Genomic DNA, 16,783 nt, shown 5'->3' on the forward strand with positions numbered 1-16,783 from the left:
TGAACTCCGAAGAATAAACATGTTTGTAAATAAATAAATAAATCCGTAAGGAAGTCGTTTTAATTAAACTACATTTATCTTTGTCAGCAATCTATGCTCACTTTAAGTCGGTTATGATAGTTGTGTATACTACTATACACAAACATCCGGTCATAACTACAGTTTCCGAAGCCAACTAAGTTTAATCCAGTTCAAACATTTTCATAACATCAATGACGTCAATATTAGCTATAAAACTGACCTGACTTCCAATAAATAGAAACAGTTTCCAAAGTTAAAAGTAAATCAATATAAATTCTATTTACTTAAGAGACCGTGTCAGAAATGAAGCAAACAAACAACTTAACGAAATCATAAAAGTTCCATAAAAAAGCATAAACAGAACTTTTCAATTTCTTAATCAATTATTTTCCATCTTTTCATCCTCATCTTCATCTTCTTTTCCAACAATAATCGCTTCTTTCTTTTTTTAGTCCAAATCTTGTAAATGTCCAGCAAACATTTTCAATTCATTCAAACGATCCGAACAATGTTTTGTAGGACGAAGAATACAGAACAATAAAAAATAACAAAGGAGCGAGGAAGACAGAAGGAAATGATTCAATAATTGAAGATTATATTGTTGCTCTCATCCATTCACATCCATTTATTCAATTTCCATTCAAATTTTCATTGTTCGTGAAATGGAAGGAGTAAATTTTATGGATTACCGGAAGGCAATTACAAGAACTGGATTCATACACAGACATGAATAATATGTATGTCCATGGACTATATAGTCAAAAGTACTGCAACATAAATTATTTTCAATCGAAAATTATTCAATAAAATGTTATCTAAATGAACATGAAAAATGTCCTCGATGGTCGTTTTATTGCGACATTAGACGATGACATAAAGGCATATTAAATGCTTTTAATAAGCATAATAGGTCATTAGCTCGTAAATTTTATCATCTGTCTGCAATCAATTAATGTCATGTGTCAAATTCATTCAATTACTATTTAATTGATGGCTTTTTGTGAACTGAAAATAAAGGTTTTTTATTGCTATGTCCTGTTTGAATAGCTGTGAAGCTTTTAAGTACGAACGATTCAAACGGTTGTCGACCTTAATTAGGAGATGTTTTTTGGGAGTCTATCTGACATTTTTAGTACTCTGATTCTCAAAAACTGCAATTTGAAAACTCCTTAAATGCCCTGAGGCTGATTTCATTGACACTGCTAACGTACCGACGTGGTTATACCGCACCATAACAGTAACGGAGAATCCCGCCCCAGGGTATGATTCTAATGTTGACTCAGTGTAGATCCAAATGTACTAATTTATGTTTGACTACTTGTACGGTAGAAAAGGAGGCAGAACAACAACAAAAGAAGTTAGCAGAAATAGCCGTTATAGCCTGGAACAGAGACCTGTTCAATCGCTTTGTTAACGCCCTACGATTCACAGTGGATCCATAGGAACCAATCATCATAACTTGTACGGCTAATTCTAAGGACGACTAATGTCCATTCCTACGAAGAGTGACGCACTTTTTTAATATTCAGTATTCGTCACCTACGAAGTTGCTCTCATTGGTTTTGCATCGTTTTGCAGTCAACTAATGGTGATATCCTTGCTATTAGATTACGTATGGCGTATGCATGATCATCTGTTGAGAACTCTGACTTCCAATAAAGGTTGAATTAAAGTGTTGAATTGCATATCCAGAGCACCACAATGTGCATAGTCGCTAAATTCGGCCCTATAAAATTGTTATCAGCAAGACAACATCATGCTCAACCAAACAAAAACAAGAACTAATACGAATTCCAATTGGACTTAGCACCCCGAGTAGCTTCCAAATAGAGTTTTGTGTCGCACCAGCTTCACGGCTACATAAAGGATATTCTGGTTCTGAAACACCCATATTACAACACATAAACTCAACTGACAGTAAGTAGCATGTGGCAAAGGCAACCATATAAAATTCATGCGAAACCAAATGATCTTACTTATAAGGATATTCAACTTAAAAACATTAAATTATAAATTTTTTCCTAGAAAACATTTTCAATCAATCCATAATAATTGTCAATATTTTGAATAACAACATGTACGCCACCGTTGTTTAATACATTTTCACCGCATCTCACACCTCAACTGTTTCACGCTTTTCTATTTGTGTGTGAATGAAATTTTCACACTAATCCATATAAATTTCTATTGATATTTATCGACATTTACACAATTGAATTAAATAGCTTTTGTATACTAAGAATTTATTCAGCTTTTATTGACATGACATGAAAGTCTTCTTATTCAATTTTTTATATTATAAATGTGATTTGTTTTCAATTTGGATGTGCTCTAGTTTTATCACCTTTTTGTTGTTTGTGGATGTGTATGAATCTGGGATTAATATTTTGAAATATTGACTATTTTGGGGTCATTGGGGATTATTTTTTACTTGATTAGATCCAGTATTAGCAAATGATCAAATAGACAAAGGATGACTTTAAAGTCTGCATATGCTTAGAACCAATAGTCCGACGATGAGTAATTAGCAGCAGATCAACTTGATTTTAAGTATACTGTCAGGTTAGTCGCTGAATAGACAACGATTCAATGGATGCCGGTCGGGTTGTATATAAAACTGTCCAGATCGGCGAATAAATAGAGCTTTTAAATAAAAGAAGCATAGGGATCACTAAAAGACATTTGATTCAATACAATTCCTTTAACAGAATAACTTTAGGTACTTCCTCTAACTCATCATTAAATGTATATTATGAATGATACAAAAATAAAGCTTTTTCTAAAAAGAGCAATAAAACTGGATGTGCTAAAGCACTTTCTAAATTCTAGGTGTAATTAGACATTGTTCAATCACTTTAAATATCCCTGTCGCTGTATCTTGACTACTAAATGGTTTATCAATACATGGTACGTGAACAAAAAGTGTTCTTGATGGATCTTTATCTAATGATTTTAAATAAACGTATCCGCAAAGGTATTGTCCTACATCGCATGATGCTGTAAACATGTTACAGTGTTCCTCATTGAGGAATTTTGTTATTTTATCAACATCAATTTTCGTTTCTAATTTTTGGCACTTTCCTGAGTTTTCAAGGCATATAACTGGATCACAAAGTGTTTTACAGCAAAAATCTTTTGATACAAATCCATTTCTAGCACATTTTTCTAAATGTATCTTGCAAGCACTGCCATGAACGCCTACATGAATTACTAATTCTGGATTTTTTGACCATATTTCATTAACTTTCTTATCTACATCATCGTATTCGACAGCAAGTTGAATTTTTTCTATTTTGAAATTTTGGTCTTCAATTTGAAGCTTATTTGGAAGTAACTGGACAGCTTCCCAACTTGCATTCTTCTCTTCATGACTATAAAATAGTTAGGTAATAGAAAAATTGATGAAAATTGTGAATTTTTAACTATTTACCCTTTAAATACGCCATATCCAGTGACAACAATCAATTTTTCGTCCATAGCTTTGTATTTTCTATTCTACACACTGTGAATGATTACTTAAAAGTAAAATATATCTCAAGAGATAAAAATTTGCTTCTTTAAGTGATAAGTACTGCAAATATAAAAAGTATTAAGCAACAAGTCACTTTTTTCTCTTAAAATCATACTGATTCATTATTTTATTATTAAATTGGTATTACAATGTAGTTAATTATACACTCAATAGTGAGAATACACACATACATAATAAAATGCATTAGAAATGGAATATAGTTTTGTTATTTATCCAATAAAGTTAATAACTACGACATGAAGAACAATGTGAGCGAATATAAAGTCAGCAAATCCTCTTTCCGGTGAAATTCCAATAAATTGTGCCTTATTTTGTGGATTTGATTGTAAACGTAGACAGACTGGATGTTTTAAAAAATCAATAGTTAATTTTCTGGATCATTGACAGCAATAAATACAAGACTTACCAGCAAGGATGAAGCAGCTAACAGTTGAGATGAATCCAGAAAGGAAGGAATTGAACGGGAAAGTGCCGACTAAACAACAATACACAAATTGCAGAATTCCGGTCAACAAAATGTACACTAAGTATGCATCTACAACTTTGAGCTTCTTTGGAGTGTTGTTTCTGTATTCATCGAAGAATTTACCAATAACTGTCTTTAATTGAACCATGATTTTATGCTGTATTTATGTTTAAATTAATAAAATTTATTATTTCCACGTAATTCTGAAAATAAGAGGCAGAATACTTGCTTCAATGATGCGAAATAGAAAGATTTTTGAATATTTTACAATCGTTACACATTGTTCAGTTCATAACGACTTTTTAAATTTCAAATTCTTCGCATCTCTCAGTCGTAAACAACAGCATTGAATAATTTTTTCGGCAATAAAAATTAAATAATTAACGATGAGTTCGCGATGGTATCCACTTTATCAACGTGGTAATCCACAATTAAGAGTGTTCCTTCCCAATTTCTGGATGAAAATCGTCAGGACACCAAATCAACAGCCTGGAAATGTCGTTTGCTTTGAAGTTTCACATCAAATGGTAAGAATCTCCCTTAAATTGCCATAATTAACTGTTAATAATCAATGATTCTTTTATTTTTAGACAAAATATGATATTAGGCAGTATTTGGAAAAGATTTATAAACTTCCAGTAGTAGCTGTAAGAGATCGTATTGCAATGGGAAGATTTAAACGTGAAGAAAGGAACGGCTATATAATTAAGGAAGAAGATTCTAAGCTAGCATATGTGACGTTTCCAAAGGAAGTAAAATTCACATTTCCCGACCTCTTCCCTGAAGAAAATGAGACAAAGAAAAACCTTAAGGACGATGAGAAGTCGCTGGATCAAGCTAAAGATAGATTCAAAGAATTCTGTAATAGAAATAGCAAACGTCGTGGATTACCTGGATGGTATTCAATATAGTCCTGTAAAATTAGAATTATAGTGTAATAAAAAGAAAACATCAAATTTTATGTCTTGAACTTCTTAGCTTTATATTTTCATCAAAAGTTTATAGAAATACAAGTTTAGTTTCCAGTTTGGGCTTCTGGAAGTGTTCTGATGATATCTGAATCACCAGCGTCTGTGATTGACAATGTGCAGACACGGAAATATCTACCGCAAGCTGTTCCCAATTCAATATTGTTTCCATTGTAATGGTGAACTCCGGTTTTGGCCAACATAGCGTAGTATTCAATCTCTGATTTTCTATTGGAATGAATTAAGCATTAAATGAAGAGTTCCTTAAAGTGCTGGAAATCATATGATGCCATTTTGTTGAGCCTGAAGTCCTTAATTTTTGGATTTTACTCCATAGCTTCCAGTTTAGTTAAGGAATCATACTTCTCAGTCAACAAAATGACTCCATATGATTTCCATTAGACGACTTGTGGATGCATGGAATGCTACTTCTCAGTAAATCATTTCCATCCATATCCAATGCGGTCAATTCTTACCTCAAATGTGGAGTATTGTTGGCAATAATGACCAATTTAGCCTTGCCTTGACGGAGAGTCTTCAATGTCTGCTTGTATCCAAGACAGAACTTTCCTGATTTCATCACCAAAGCCAAACGGGCATTGATGGATTCTAAAGCCTTTTTCTGTAATTAAAAATATAAAGCATTAATAACCTCGAAACTTTGATTTTATTAATATTCACAATTTATGACTTACTTGCTTCTTTTGTGTAACCATTTTGATGATTTAAAGAATTAAGCGTTCTTAATTGCTAAATTAAATATAAAACAAATTGAAATAATCACTAAAATGTATTTAATTTATGGAAAATTGAGCAAGCACGACTTACCTGCTTAAAAACTTGAGGAGAAAAGAACTTTTATAGTTCGAAATTCCATGAGTTCGAATTTTCGAAAATAACAATGTTTACTAAATTATGCAAGATTAACATTGATTGAATTAAATAATGACATTAAGTAGGCCTAGAATGTGTCAAATATTGTTAATTAATTACATAATCAAAGAAAAGACATTTTCGAAATTGCGCAATTTTCGAACCCAAATTAACGAATTATCGAATATTCAAATCAAAAAATTTCGGCCCTTGCGAAAAATTCGGAAAAAGCCAATGAAAAAAAGTCTTCAAAGGAAGAAAAATTTTGTTAAATTAAATTATCTGTATTTTGTGTGTAAAAAATCAATTTGTGTCGATTATTGTCCTTTCTTTGGACAATATTCATTCAATATTGCATAAATTAAATCGAGTGCATGTGATAAATAAGGAAATATCAAGTATTGAAAAAAAATTATTAAAATATAGGGAAAAAAAAAATTTTTTTGTGACGACAAGAAAAATATTTTTGCGAAGGAAAATATCGAATAAAGTGAAAAGTGATTCATAGCAAGTCTTAATAAAAAGGATATCCTATTTAAAAAGAAAAGTGATTTAAAAGGAAATTTGTCCATTTTCCTTCTATCATCTTTATTCGTACCAGTGAAATTAAAAAAAATAATAAATTAATTAAATATGGCTATGGCCGGACAAACAATTAATGATCGCTTATTAGCGGCCAAACATTCACTCGCTGGTCAAGGACTGGCTAAGTCTGTTTGTAAAGCAACAACCGAAGAATTGATAGGACCTAAGAAGAAGCATTTAGATTGTAAGTACTTACACGAGTGGACATAGCTAGTTGATGTCTAGTGTTAGACTTGAGTTAACATGTCAATGGAACTAGACTAGATCATGACATATGGAAAGTTGATAACTAAATTAAATTATATACTTCACAAGTGCAATCAGAAATTATGTATAGCCTACATGAATTGTGCAATCCTAACGACTATTGCCAAAATACAGTAGTAACTAAAGTGCACTTGTCAGAAGTGCTTTTGGAGCCTAAAAGCACATTTAATTCTGATTTTTTCAAGGAAATTTATCAAATATTGGCTTTTCCGTGTACGTTGAACGATTTTGGTAATAATGATAATTAACTAGACATATGTCAAGCTATATGGAATGTTCCAAATATGTCATTAAGTCGTCTTGAAGTCTAGTTCATTGGCAAGTTGATAGACAAGTAAATAGCTAATCTTTGACTTAGTTCCATGTCCACTCGACATACGTTCTTATCATATCCACTTGAATATTCATTGATAAACTTCCATATACACAAAAAATATAAACTCGTACATCTATTTAAATTTATCGTGAATATCTATTAATGTTACAAAGTGAATTTTATTTTATTCAAAATGCCACGGTTGCCGCTAAAAATCTTTTTTTATTAATTCATACGTCCTTGAGCTTTCTAAACTCACTTAAGAAAGAGAGTATTGGTAACTCTGACTGCGGTGAACTGGCATGTGTGTATAGACAAAAAAAAAATAAATTTTGTAATCAACCTTAGAAAAAAATACGTATATAGTAATTTTTTTTTATTTATTAGCTTATTATCCACGTTGCAATCTCCTTTCATTCATTGAATTGGAACTACTGCACTCTCGTTTCACCTGGTTTTCTTATAAACAAATTCTAGTTTTTTTGTGTAAAAAATGTATACAGCCTCTTAAGTAGAGAATATGATGATTTATATTACATACATACTTTTATCTGGGGCCAATAATCACTGAATTAGAAAAACTGGTGCAAGAAGGTGGTTTTCAATGTTTTTATTGCTAGATTTCCTCATGAATTTCCAGTTTCTTGTTTTAACGGATTTTTAAAATTCAAATCCTCAAATAGAATTCGTAAAATTTCGAAATTAAGTTTTAACGGAATTTTAAAATTCAAATCTTAACGAAATTTGTAAATTTTTGAACTAAAGTTTAAACGATTTTTTAAAATTCAAAATTTTTGTGAATGCGCCTGAACATTTTTTGCACATTTCACCATCACAGTATCACACCCTTTTATCGATTCAAAAAATAACAATTCCGTTAAATTTTCTTTCCGTAATTACAAAACTCTGTGAACTCTAATTAATGAAAGTGAAATACAGATCAACCATGCAAATTCATTACTTTAACGCCTATAGCGTGTTTGAAAACAATTCACATCGTATTTGATGAGTTAACACAAATTCTACTCGTAATCTTGAATAACAAACAAAATCAAAACAAATAATTTAATTCAATTATTAAATCATTGACAGTCATTCAAAACTGAACATCATCAATACATTTGTTTTATGTAATCGGCTATTTGATGATTATTTGGAATTATTTTATAGAAAAAGTAACGCTATGAAGCACATCATTCATAAAATTTTGAATGTTAAACCCGATTGGCACAAGTTTGGCAATGTGGCAGTGAAGTGATGGTTTCTTGGTACCCAAGTGGTGGCAATATGGCATACAATTGACTGCAACATGACATTCAAGTGGTAGCCACATGACATTCAAGTGACGGCAACATGACATCCAAGTGTCGGTCGCAAAGCATCCAAGTGGCAGTCACATGACATTAAAGTGGTGGCCACATAACATCCAAGTGGTAGCCACATGGCATCCAAGTGACGGCCACAAAGCATCCAAGCGACGGCCACTTGTCATCCAAGTGCCAATTTAAATGACAGTTAACATTAAATTCGACAATTGGACACCATAAAGCTACCAATTGACTGTCATGAATAATTTGTGCTGATCGGTAAACTTGCTAAATAGCCGACAACAAAACATATTAATTCCACCTCTTTTGGTTACTTGGACAACAGTAATTTATACATGAATCATACTTTATTGTTCTGTTTTGGTGGACATTTGATAAATTGCGAATTGATGTGCTTCATGCAATGCTGAACTCAAGAAAAATGTTGTAAAAATATTGGATTTAAGGGATTATTTTCTGAACTTAATTGTTGCGGATTAGAATGACGTGCACATTATGTGCAAACATTCACGAGAAGCTTTTAAAAAGTAACAAAAAATTTGCATTTCGAGAAATTCACACAGCACAAAAAAGAAGAGTGAATAAATTTATTCATGATGAGATTTTAATTAAAGGCTTCTTTTTTTTGTTTATATTCAACCTTAAATAAATACAAAAGAAAGAATCATCAATGCCTGCACGATTTCATATTACTCATTTTTATTATGAGCTTAATTTGCGTTTTTTTAATGGAAATTTGAGAAATTATCTTTATGGAAATTATTTCGCTGTGCTGCATATGGGCAATAGATTTGTTTATTGATGTCTGCCAATTGAGTGATCATAAACTGATCGACATGAATGTGGATACAATAAATTAATATAAATGATAAAGAATAATTATCAATAAAATGCTGTATTTTTATTTGGATTCAATGAAGCAGAAAGAATTGTTTAGTTTGGTGATACTTTGTTGCAATGCTAGTTAGTGATGGGTGTTAATATAATAGACAGGAATTGTTTACATATTTGGGTATTTGGGTATTTGTATTGACATCTCTAATTCCATCTTAAATGTATCTAATATCTGAATATGGTTCCACAAACGCTGTACATCAATTCAATTGAATCATTAACAATGCTGCGATACTGATCGCCTGATGTATCAGACTATCAAAGATAATCCGATTCCTTAAAAAAATATACCGATTCATCTTCCATATGACACATTCAACTATAATACATACTTCATCAATGTAACCTCATCTGGATCTAATTTTTCTTTAAACTTTAACTCAAAATATGACACTGAACTAAAAAAAATTCCACCGACATTCCACAAATCCGACACAGTCATCATCACATGCAATCGGATCGTCATAAATATTCAACAATATTTCAGATAGAAAATAATAAAATCAGCCACTAATAAAAAATGTCTTAAGCCGGTTTGAATTTGCGTAATAATTTTTGTATAACTAAAAAAAATTAAAATAATGCAATGCTCGCAAATGAAATGAAAAGTGAGGCAAAATGAAGAAATTTTTTGCAAGTAATCGTGAAATTTTTTATTACAAATCCGAGCTTAATCTTCCAGGTCGATACTGTAACACTATAGAAAAATTACGATGAAAAGAAGAATTTATTATGCTCATAAATATTTTTTTTTCTTCTCTCGCACGCAGTGTAACACGTACGATTAGATAATTTCTCATCGCACTTAGTAGATCAAGTAGTTGATAACTATCACTTACACATCGTCTATGCACTGAGAACTATTATTATTGTTGTTGTCATATTGTTATTTAATTCAATTAAATAATAAATTGAACGATTATGTTGTGTAGTACTTTTAACTGGCATTCGGAAGTCTGAGGAAATAGAATGATGTAGTACATAATATATGGATTAGAGTAGGTATTGTGTGGGAAATTCGTCAGATTTGGTATATGAATAAGGTTTGAGTTTAGTGTTGATCAGCCGACCCTTACCATCCTAATTTAGTCCCAGGATAATTCTAGTCGGATTTTTGGGTACTTTCTCGCTGTTTTTAGTCACATCAACTCGAATTGAGCACTTGCGACACTTAAACTGTGTCTGAGTTCATTGCATTGGTAAATTCTAGGTCATGCAATTGTGCTAAATTCAAAAAAAATCAAAATTCAATTTTGAAAAAATAACGGTCAAATTATATTTAAAAAATAACGGTCAAAACTATTTTAAAATGCTCATAAAAATATTCAAATTTCTCAAAAACCGTTACAAAAACAATTAGATTGTCAGCTTCCGAATCTGCCTCTCTATTTTCTATGGTATACAGAATGGGCTTCCGATGCTGAAACCGAGACTTCCAGGGTAGTCTCAATCTTAAGAATTTGTCGAGACCGAGACTTTGGGAAACTTTAGTATACTGCCTAAATAAAGAACTTATAACATAAAAATACCTCAAAAAAAGTCAAAAAAATTCTGACAAAATTTCCCTAAATTACACAATTGTTCTCTTCATACCTCTTTTTTCCATTCTTACAATTCTCTCGCATTGCATTGAACATAAAACTTTAATTATTAATTATGTAAGAATGTCTGGTAAAGTTTCATGTAATTGTTGACATAGAAGAAACGACAAAAAAATAAAAAGAAACAAAACTGGCAACATTGAATAAATAAATTTTTATTTTCTGCTCTCTTTAATCTTTCTGACTCATTAGCCATGTCACTTTAATATAAATGCACGATTCTTATGTTTACCTTTTTAAAATGTCCTGTGGAAAAAAGTAATAAAAGATAGAAATTGATGTTGATTAGACAATGCAACATAGTTCATAGACAGAGTTGTAAAAAAGGTGCTTGTGACATGCAAAAACCGTATAAATTCTTGATAATTTATATAATTTTTCCTACAAAACCATACAATTTATCAAGAATTTGTACGGTTTCCGTCTGTCACAGGCACCTGTTTTGCAACTCTGGTTCATAGTACATTGTCATGGATGGTGAATTAATGATGAGAATGATGAGTTTGTTTGTCGTTGAGTGAAATGAAATTTATTCTTGTGGGTATTGAGTTTGATGTCGTTTTCAAAATGACACTAATGGAATTGAATAAAAAATAGTTAAAATGAGTAGTAAACATTAAACGAAAATGGGACTTTAAATGCTTTTGTAAGGAAATGTTTAATGACTTGGCTGGAAGGTTATTGATTTTTAAAGAATTGTGATTTTTTAACGGTTTTTAAAAGAATTTGTAAGGTTTTAAGAATCTAAAAAATTGTATGGTTTTGGCTGTTTGTAAATTTGTAATTGTTTGGTTATTGTGTCTTCAGAATTGAATGCTGTTGAAAGGTTTAAAAATGGAATTGTAAGGTTTTGTGTATTCTAATGAAATGCTGTTGAAACTTTCTAAAAATGAAATTGCTAAGTTTATTTGTTAATTTTTGGAATTGAAAGGTTTTGAACAAACTTGGCTGATTTGTATTTTTAATTGAAGTTATTCTCTAATAGAAAAATTAATAATTTTTAGAAAAACTGTTAAAAATAGCCTTAAAACTGAAGTTATTCCACTTCTTTGCTATTACTGGACATTGATGAATTCTAATAAAGATCATCAAAATAAAACTGTTGTATGGTTTCAACGTTAAAAATTTAAATTTGAAAAAACCATTAAATTTCATAAATTCATATTTTGAAGTTCTTGACCTAAAATGTCTACAACATCAACCCTTATCCACAAATAAATCACATAGATAATCAATTTAGCAATTTTAAAACAAAGCTCATTGCAACTTCATTGTTAACTTTTAATTACTTACATTCCCAGAAGTACAATTAAAGGTCTGAATTCATCCAATCATATATCAATCAATAAACAATGTTATCATATTAATGCCGAACAATGTAAGCAATTATTGATACTGTATCGCTATCATCTAATGAATTATTCAGCACTTCCCTTGTTTCAAACAAGAAAATGAAATTTTTTTTGATAAAAGTCGTTCTTCCTGAACGACAGCGTTGCATATTTTTAAACAACATTTTAAGTCTTATCGGAAATGTAGCAACACAAAATGCTGTACGAAGAATGTTTTAATGCAAGTGATCTCAGAGTCATTCATATTTTTGTATGCAGTAAATCATGTGCTTGTATCAAAATCAACTCGCAGTTGTTCCTGACGAAAATAAGTTTGTTTTAAAAAAATTACTGTAAATTCTTGGTTGAGTCATTCACTTATGACGTCGGCAATTTTGTGATATTGGTGACTTTTTAGTCATGGACTTGGTGTCCTGGTTAGTTTTGGACGTTAAATCGTGTCATTTGCTATTGAGGGTGTTCTAATGTATTTTAGGGTCATGATGGGTGTCAAGTCCAGGTCAAGGCATGACAGATGTCAATTTCAGGTCAAGGCATGACGGGTATCAAGTCCAGGTCGAGGCACAACGTGTGTCAAGTCCAGGTCAAGCCATGACAAGTGTCAAATCCAGGTCAAGGTATGACGGGTGTCAAGTCCAGATCAAGGCATGACGGGTGTCAAGTTCAGATCAAGGCATGACGGGTGTCAAGGTCAAGTCAAGGCATGACGGGTGTCAAGTTCAGGTCAAGGCATGACAAGTGTTATGTTCCAGGTCAAGGCATGACGGGTATCAGGTTCAGGTCAACGCATGATGGGTGTCAAGTTCAGATCAAGGCATGAGGGGTGTCAAGTCCAGGTAAAGGCATGACGGGTGTCAAGTTCAGGCCAAAGCATTATGGATGTCAAGTCCAGGTCAAGTCATGACGGGTGTCAAGTTCAGGTCAAGACATGACGGGTGTCAAGTTCAAGTCAAGGCGTGACGGGTGTCAAGTCCAGTGCAGTGTTGATATTGCATCATTATCAGTTAAACTTCTAGAATCTTCAGACAATCCTCTTGACATTCCAATCTATTACCCATCACTAATGCACAACTCCCATCATTCATCCAGCTCAACAAAAAAAATGTCTTTGACATTCGCAATATGAGTAATATGATTTTGCGTCACCTATCGCTTTACGACAGCAGATGATCGAAATGTTAGTAAGCATGCGCAAACTTTACTTCTTTTTTTTATTCATACATGCTTTCATTTATTGAATGAACTTTTTTTTTTTTCTTTATTATTTCTTCTCGTTTCTGTGTTTCGAGGTTTTATTTCTTCTCATTTCGTCGTGTTTGGCATTGAAAAAATTTGACATCGACATTTTCACACTTGACACAAATAATGAGTCCGTGTGTTTATTATCTAGTTCTTTTGTTTTATGTGGACACAAGATCAGTTTTTTTGGACATTTAATTTGCATTTTTAATGTTTTTGGGATGTTGTGGATGATGATCATGGTGACTTTTTGGTGTGAGATGGAAGTGAGTTTTTGTTGGGATTTTTTTGATTGTTTTAAACAGTTTTAAAGTTAATTGATTTAGGTCAGCAACTAATTAGCACATTTTGTGTGTAAATATGAATTTGTTGCTGTGCTGGGTGTTCATTGTGATAGAATATTGGGAATAGTACGTTGATTTTGAATTTAATTCTTAAAAAGTAGAGTCTAGTCATGAATAGCTGGTCCGTATGTTGGATGCACATGCTTGTAGTTTACGGCTGCATCTTAAAACTCAATCAAGGTTGTAAATCTTGAACGAATCCAGCAAAAAAAAAATCTTCAAAAAACCGTTAAATTTTTAAATTTTTTGTAAAAAATTTAGGTTCAAATTTTGAACTTTATAAAAATGTAAACAATAAGCATAGAAATTGGTCCTTCTGGCTCTCTGCCTTAATATTCATGTATCCTAAAGAAATTCTATTCCAAAATCCAAAAAAGCCATTTAAAAACTTTAAAAATGAGTCACAAAAACTCAAAATAAATACAATATTTCAATCAGAATTCGTGCCTATATACTTCATGAAAAGATTACAAAAAAAGTCAGCAGAATACACCGACATTAAGTGTCGCATTTAAGTGTCTCAGTGATTCTTATCAAGATACAATAATTATAGTAGGTGCAACGACTGTTTATCACTAATGTATTAATTGCCTCCTTTGTTCATGAGAACTTACAGACATAAGAATGATTTGACAAATTTTTAGTTACAGTACATTCTATGCTACATAATTGAGACCCTGATTGAGACTTATTTGAATACATAATAATATTAACATGTTTCTGAATTCAATAGATAAGACTTGAAACGCCCACATGACGAGCAAGTAGTTTATCAGCATATATTTATTTTTTGTTGGCTGTTACCAAGTCTATGTGATTGTATTTCTGTATTTTATGACTATTTTTTGCACAGATCTTTTTTTGTTTTCTTTTTTTATTAAGCAACTCACGAAATCACTCAGTGTTGCACTTCCAAAAAATTATAAATCAATTTGAGCTTTCAATTTCGACGCTGTTGCTTGAAAATTCTTTCCATTTCGTTATATTTTCGTGTAATAATGCCTCAAAATTGATTTATCGGTGGTTCTCGTCAATTTTTTTTTGTCTATGCTTTATTATCGGTTTTGTTTTGGGGAATATTTGGGCGTTGAGGTGTTGATTTTGGGGGACAAAAACCGTACAAATTCTTGATAATCTCTGGGTCATGAACCACAATTGATCTGTATTGTCACATTAGCACTGCTGAGATAGCTCAATAGAGTGTTCTTATGTTCCATTGACCAATCCTTGTCTATTGTCGTTTGTATTGGTTCATCGTTGTTCGCGGCGTCGCTAAGTTAACGCAGTGCTGTAAAAGATTCCAGTATACTCCATCACGGTGCCGTCAGGGTAACTTTGCATCTTGCCACTATTCCGGTGGCGATTTTGTAGCCCAGCGAACACGGTACGCTGGTTTGTTATAAACTGTGAGTCCAGGCACAAACTCTAGATCTAGGCCAATAAACAATGAGATATGCTCATGTAGATACCTCAATGCCATCAATAGCCAGGAAAATTAAGTGCTGTAGATGCTAACAAAAACCATTGTAGATGCTAACTTAATGTATCAAAATCCAGAACCACTTAATATTTTATCACAAACTTTTCAATCGTATCTTAGCCTTTTTCAACTCCACATCGTTAAAATCTCCAGCAAACTGGCAACAAAGTCTATAAGCCGGCTTCTGAATCAAATACATATATGACCCTTTTCAATACTTTTCTTATTCCGTACCCATTTATTTCATGACTAAAACGTAGAATTTCTTTTCTTTTTATGCAATCAGATAAAATTGTTCATGCCATTCAGTCTATAATGCCGACATACATGTATGAAGCAAATGGCTGTTTTCTTTAAAATTTTTGTGGAATTTTCATTAATCGAAAAAAATTGTCTTGCTTGGTTTATTGAACTGTCTAGCGGATTCAGTCAGGTCAAATTATTTAAAGTGGAATTTCCAATCAATAATTCACAATAGTTTACTATGATCTATTTGCATAGCTATATTTATTAATTTACTTGATTGTTAGACGAGGAAGTCAACCTGTTGATGAATTATTTTTGGTTAATTCCAATTTTTGTTTATTTATTTGCATACAAAATTAAATTATTCAGAATATTTAGGCCTATCGTATGCTGTGCTTCTAATTGCCTCACAGGATATTTGGCTCTTGTGTATATTGATATGGGGTGCTTGTTTACTCAGGAAAAATTATAATTGAATTTTCCAGTACGAGTCCCTATTAAAATAACGAATTTTAAAAATTCGAAACTTCATTTTTACGAACACTTCATTTTTTCAACCGTATCATTTTTTCGAAAAATTCTTCATGCAAATCTCTTATAATTTTCAAATTTTTAAAAACCGTTGATTTTTTTTCAAGCATTTATACATCAAGTTTCTAATGTTTTCTACAATAAAACTGTTTATTCACATTAAGAACAATTAAATTAGCATAGTTCTTCAATATAAGTAGAAAACTTAGCTGTAAAATATATGTTTAAGAAAATTAAAATGCTTGAAAAAATTAACGGTTTTTTAAAATTTGAAAATTATAAGAGATTATATGAAGAATTTTTCGAAAAAATGATATGGTTGAAAAAATGAAGCTTCGTAAAAATGAAGTTTCGAATTTTTAAAATTCGTTATTTTAATAGGGACTCTTCCAGTACATATCTCTCGGAAAAATATCTCTCTCGGGCGTAATTATATCCCATTATATATTAAACGATACTGATATTCTCTAATTGATTCTCACTTTAATGCGTGCAATTAAGGCTTAATTTAATTATACTTAATGAATCTTTACTGGGGTCACTTTAATCTGCTGTTATTATTAATAGATCCGATGGAATTCTGGAGAACTGATAATAAATATAATTGTTGATTTTTTTGCTATTATCATAAGTAGGAAGCTTGTGTTGGCTGAAAATGCTTTGACTTGCTTTATCGTCCATGATTTTTTATCGCATTAACTGAAATCTCTGCACGATTTGATCTCAGTCACAAATTAAAA

The 16,783-nt window shown here is 31.6% G+C and overlaps 4 protein-coding genes across 11 annotated transcripts in view; 2 read left to right on the forward strand and 2 right to left on the reverse strand.

The window, feature by feature from the left end:
- Positions 1–2,247: 2,247 nt before the first annotated feature.
- On the reverse strand, positions 2,248–3,637 carry LOC139100998 (pyroglutamyl-peptidase 1). The gene is made up of 2 exons (XM_070653828.1): positions 3,452–3,637; positions 2,248–3,392 (listed from the first exon to the last, which is right to left on the reverse strand). The coding sequence occupies exons 1-2, from the start codon at positions 3,496–3,498 to the stop codon at positions 2,840–2,842; spliced, it is 600 nt and encodes a 199-aa protein (XP_070509929.1). The 5' UTR covers positions 3,499–3,637; the 3' UTR covers positions 2,248–2,839.
- A 690-nt stretch (positions 3,638–4,327) lies between these two features.
- Positions 4,328–4,989, forward strand: mRpL23 (mitochondrial ribosomal protein L23). The gene is made up of 2 exons (XM_070653829.1): positions 4,328–4,546; positions 4,610–4,989. Exons 1-2 carry the CDS (start codon positions 4,406–4,408, stop codon positions 4,928–4,930), a joined length of 462 nt encoding a protein of 153 aa, XP_070509930.1. The 5' UTR covers positions 4,328–4,405; the 3' UTR covers positions 4,931–4,989.
- On the reverse strand, positions 4,976–5,880 carry RpL30 (ribosomal protein L30). Its single transcript, XM_070653830.1, has 4 exons — positions 5,816–5,880; positions 5,683–5,737; positions 5,464–5,609; positions 4,976–5,215 (listed from the first exon to the last, which is right to left on the reverse strand). The coding sequence occupies exons 2-4, from the start codon at positions 5,701–5,703 to the stop codon at positions 5,035–5,037; spliced, it is 348 nt and encodes a 115-aa protein (XP_070509931.1). The 5' UTR covers positions 5,704–5,737; positions 5,816–5,880; the 3' UTR covers positions 4,976–5,034.
- Positions 5,881–6,096: 216 nt separating this feature from the next.
- The window catches only part of lap (phosphatidylinositol-binding clathrin assembly protein lap), a 29,989-nt gene continuing 19,302 nt past the window's right edge, over positions 6,097–16,783 (forward strand). For all 8 annotated transcript variants that reach the window (XM_070653820.1, XM_070653826.1, XM_070653827.1 and 5 more), the window contains exon 1: positions 6,097–6,629. In XM_070653820.1, coding sequence (XP_070509921.1) covers positions 6,494–6,629 — 136 coding nt within the window. In that variant the 5' untranslated portion in view covers positions 6,097–6,493. The remainder of the gene's footprint in view (positions 6,630–16,783) is intronic.

Source organism: Chironomus tepperi, unplaced genomic scaffold (genome assembly GCF_022539635.2).
Source record: "Chironomus tepperi strain 1889 unplaced genomic scaffold, CSIRO-AGI_Ctep_v1 contig_73, whole genome shotgun sequence".
NCBI lineage: Eukaryota > Metazoa > Arthropoda > Insecta > Diptera > Chironomidae > Chironomus > Chironomus tepperi.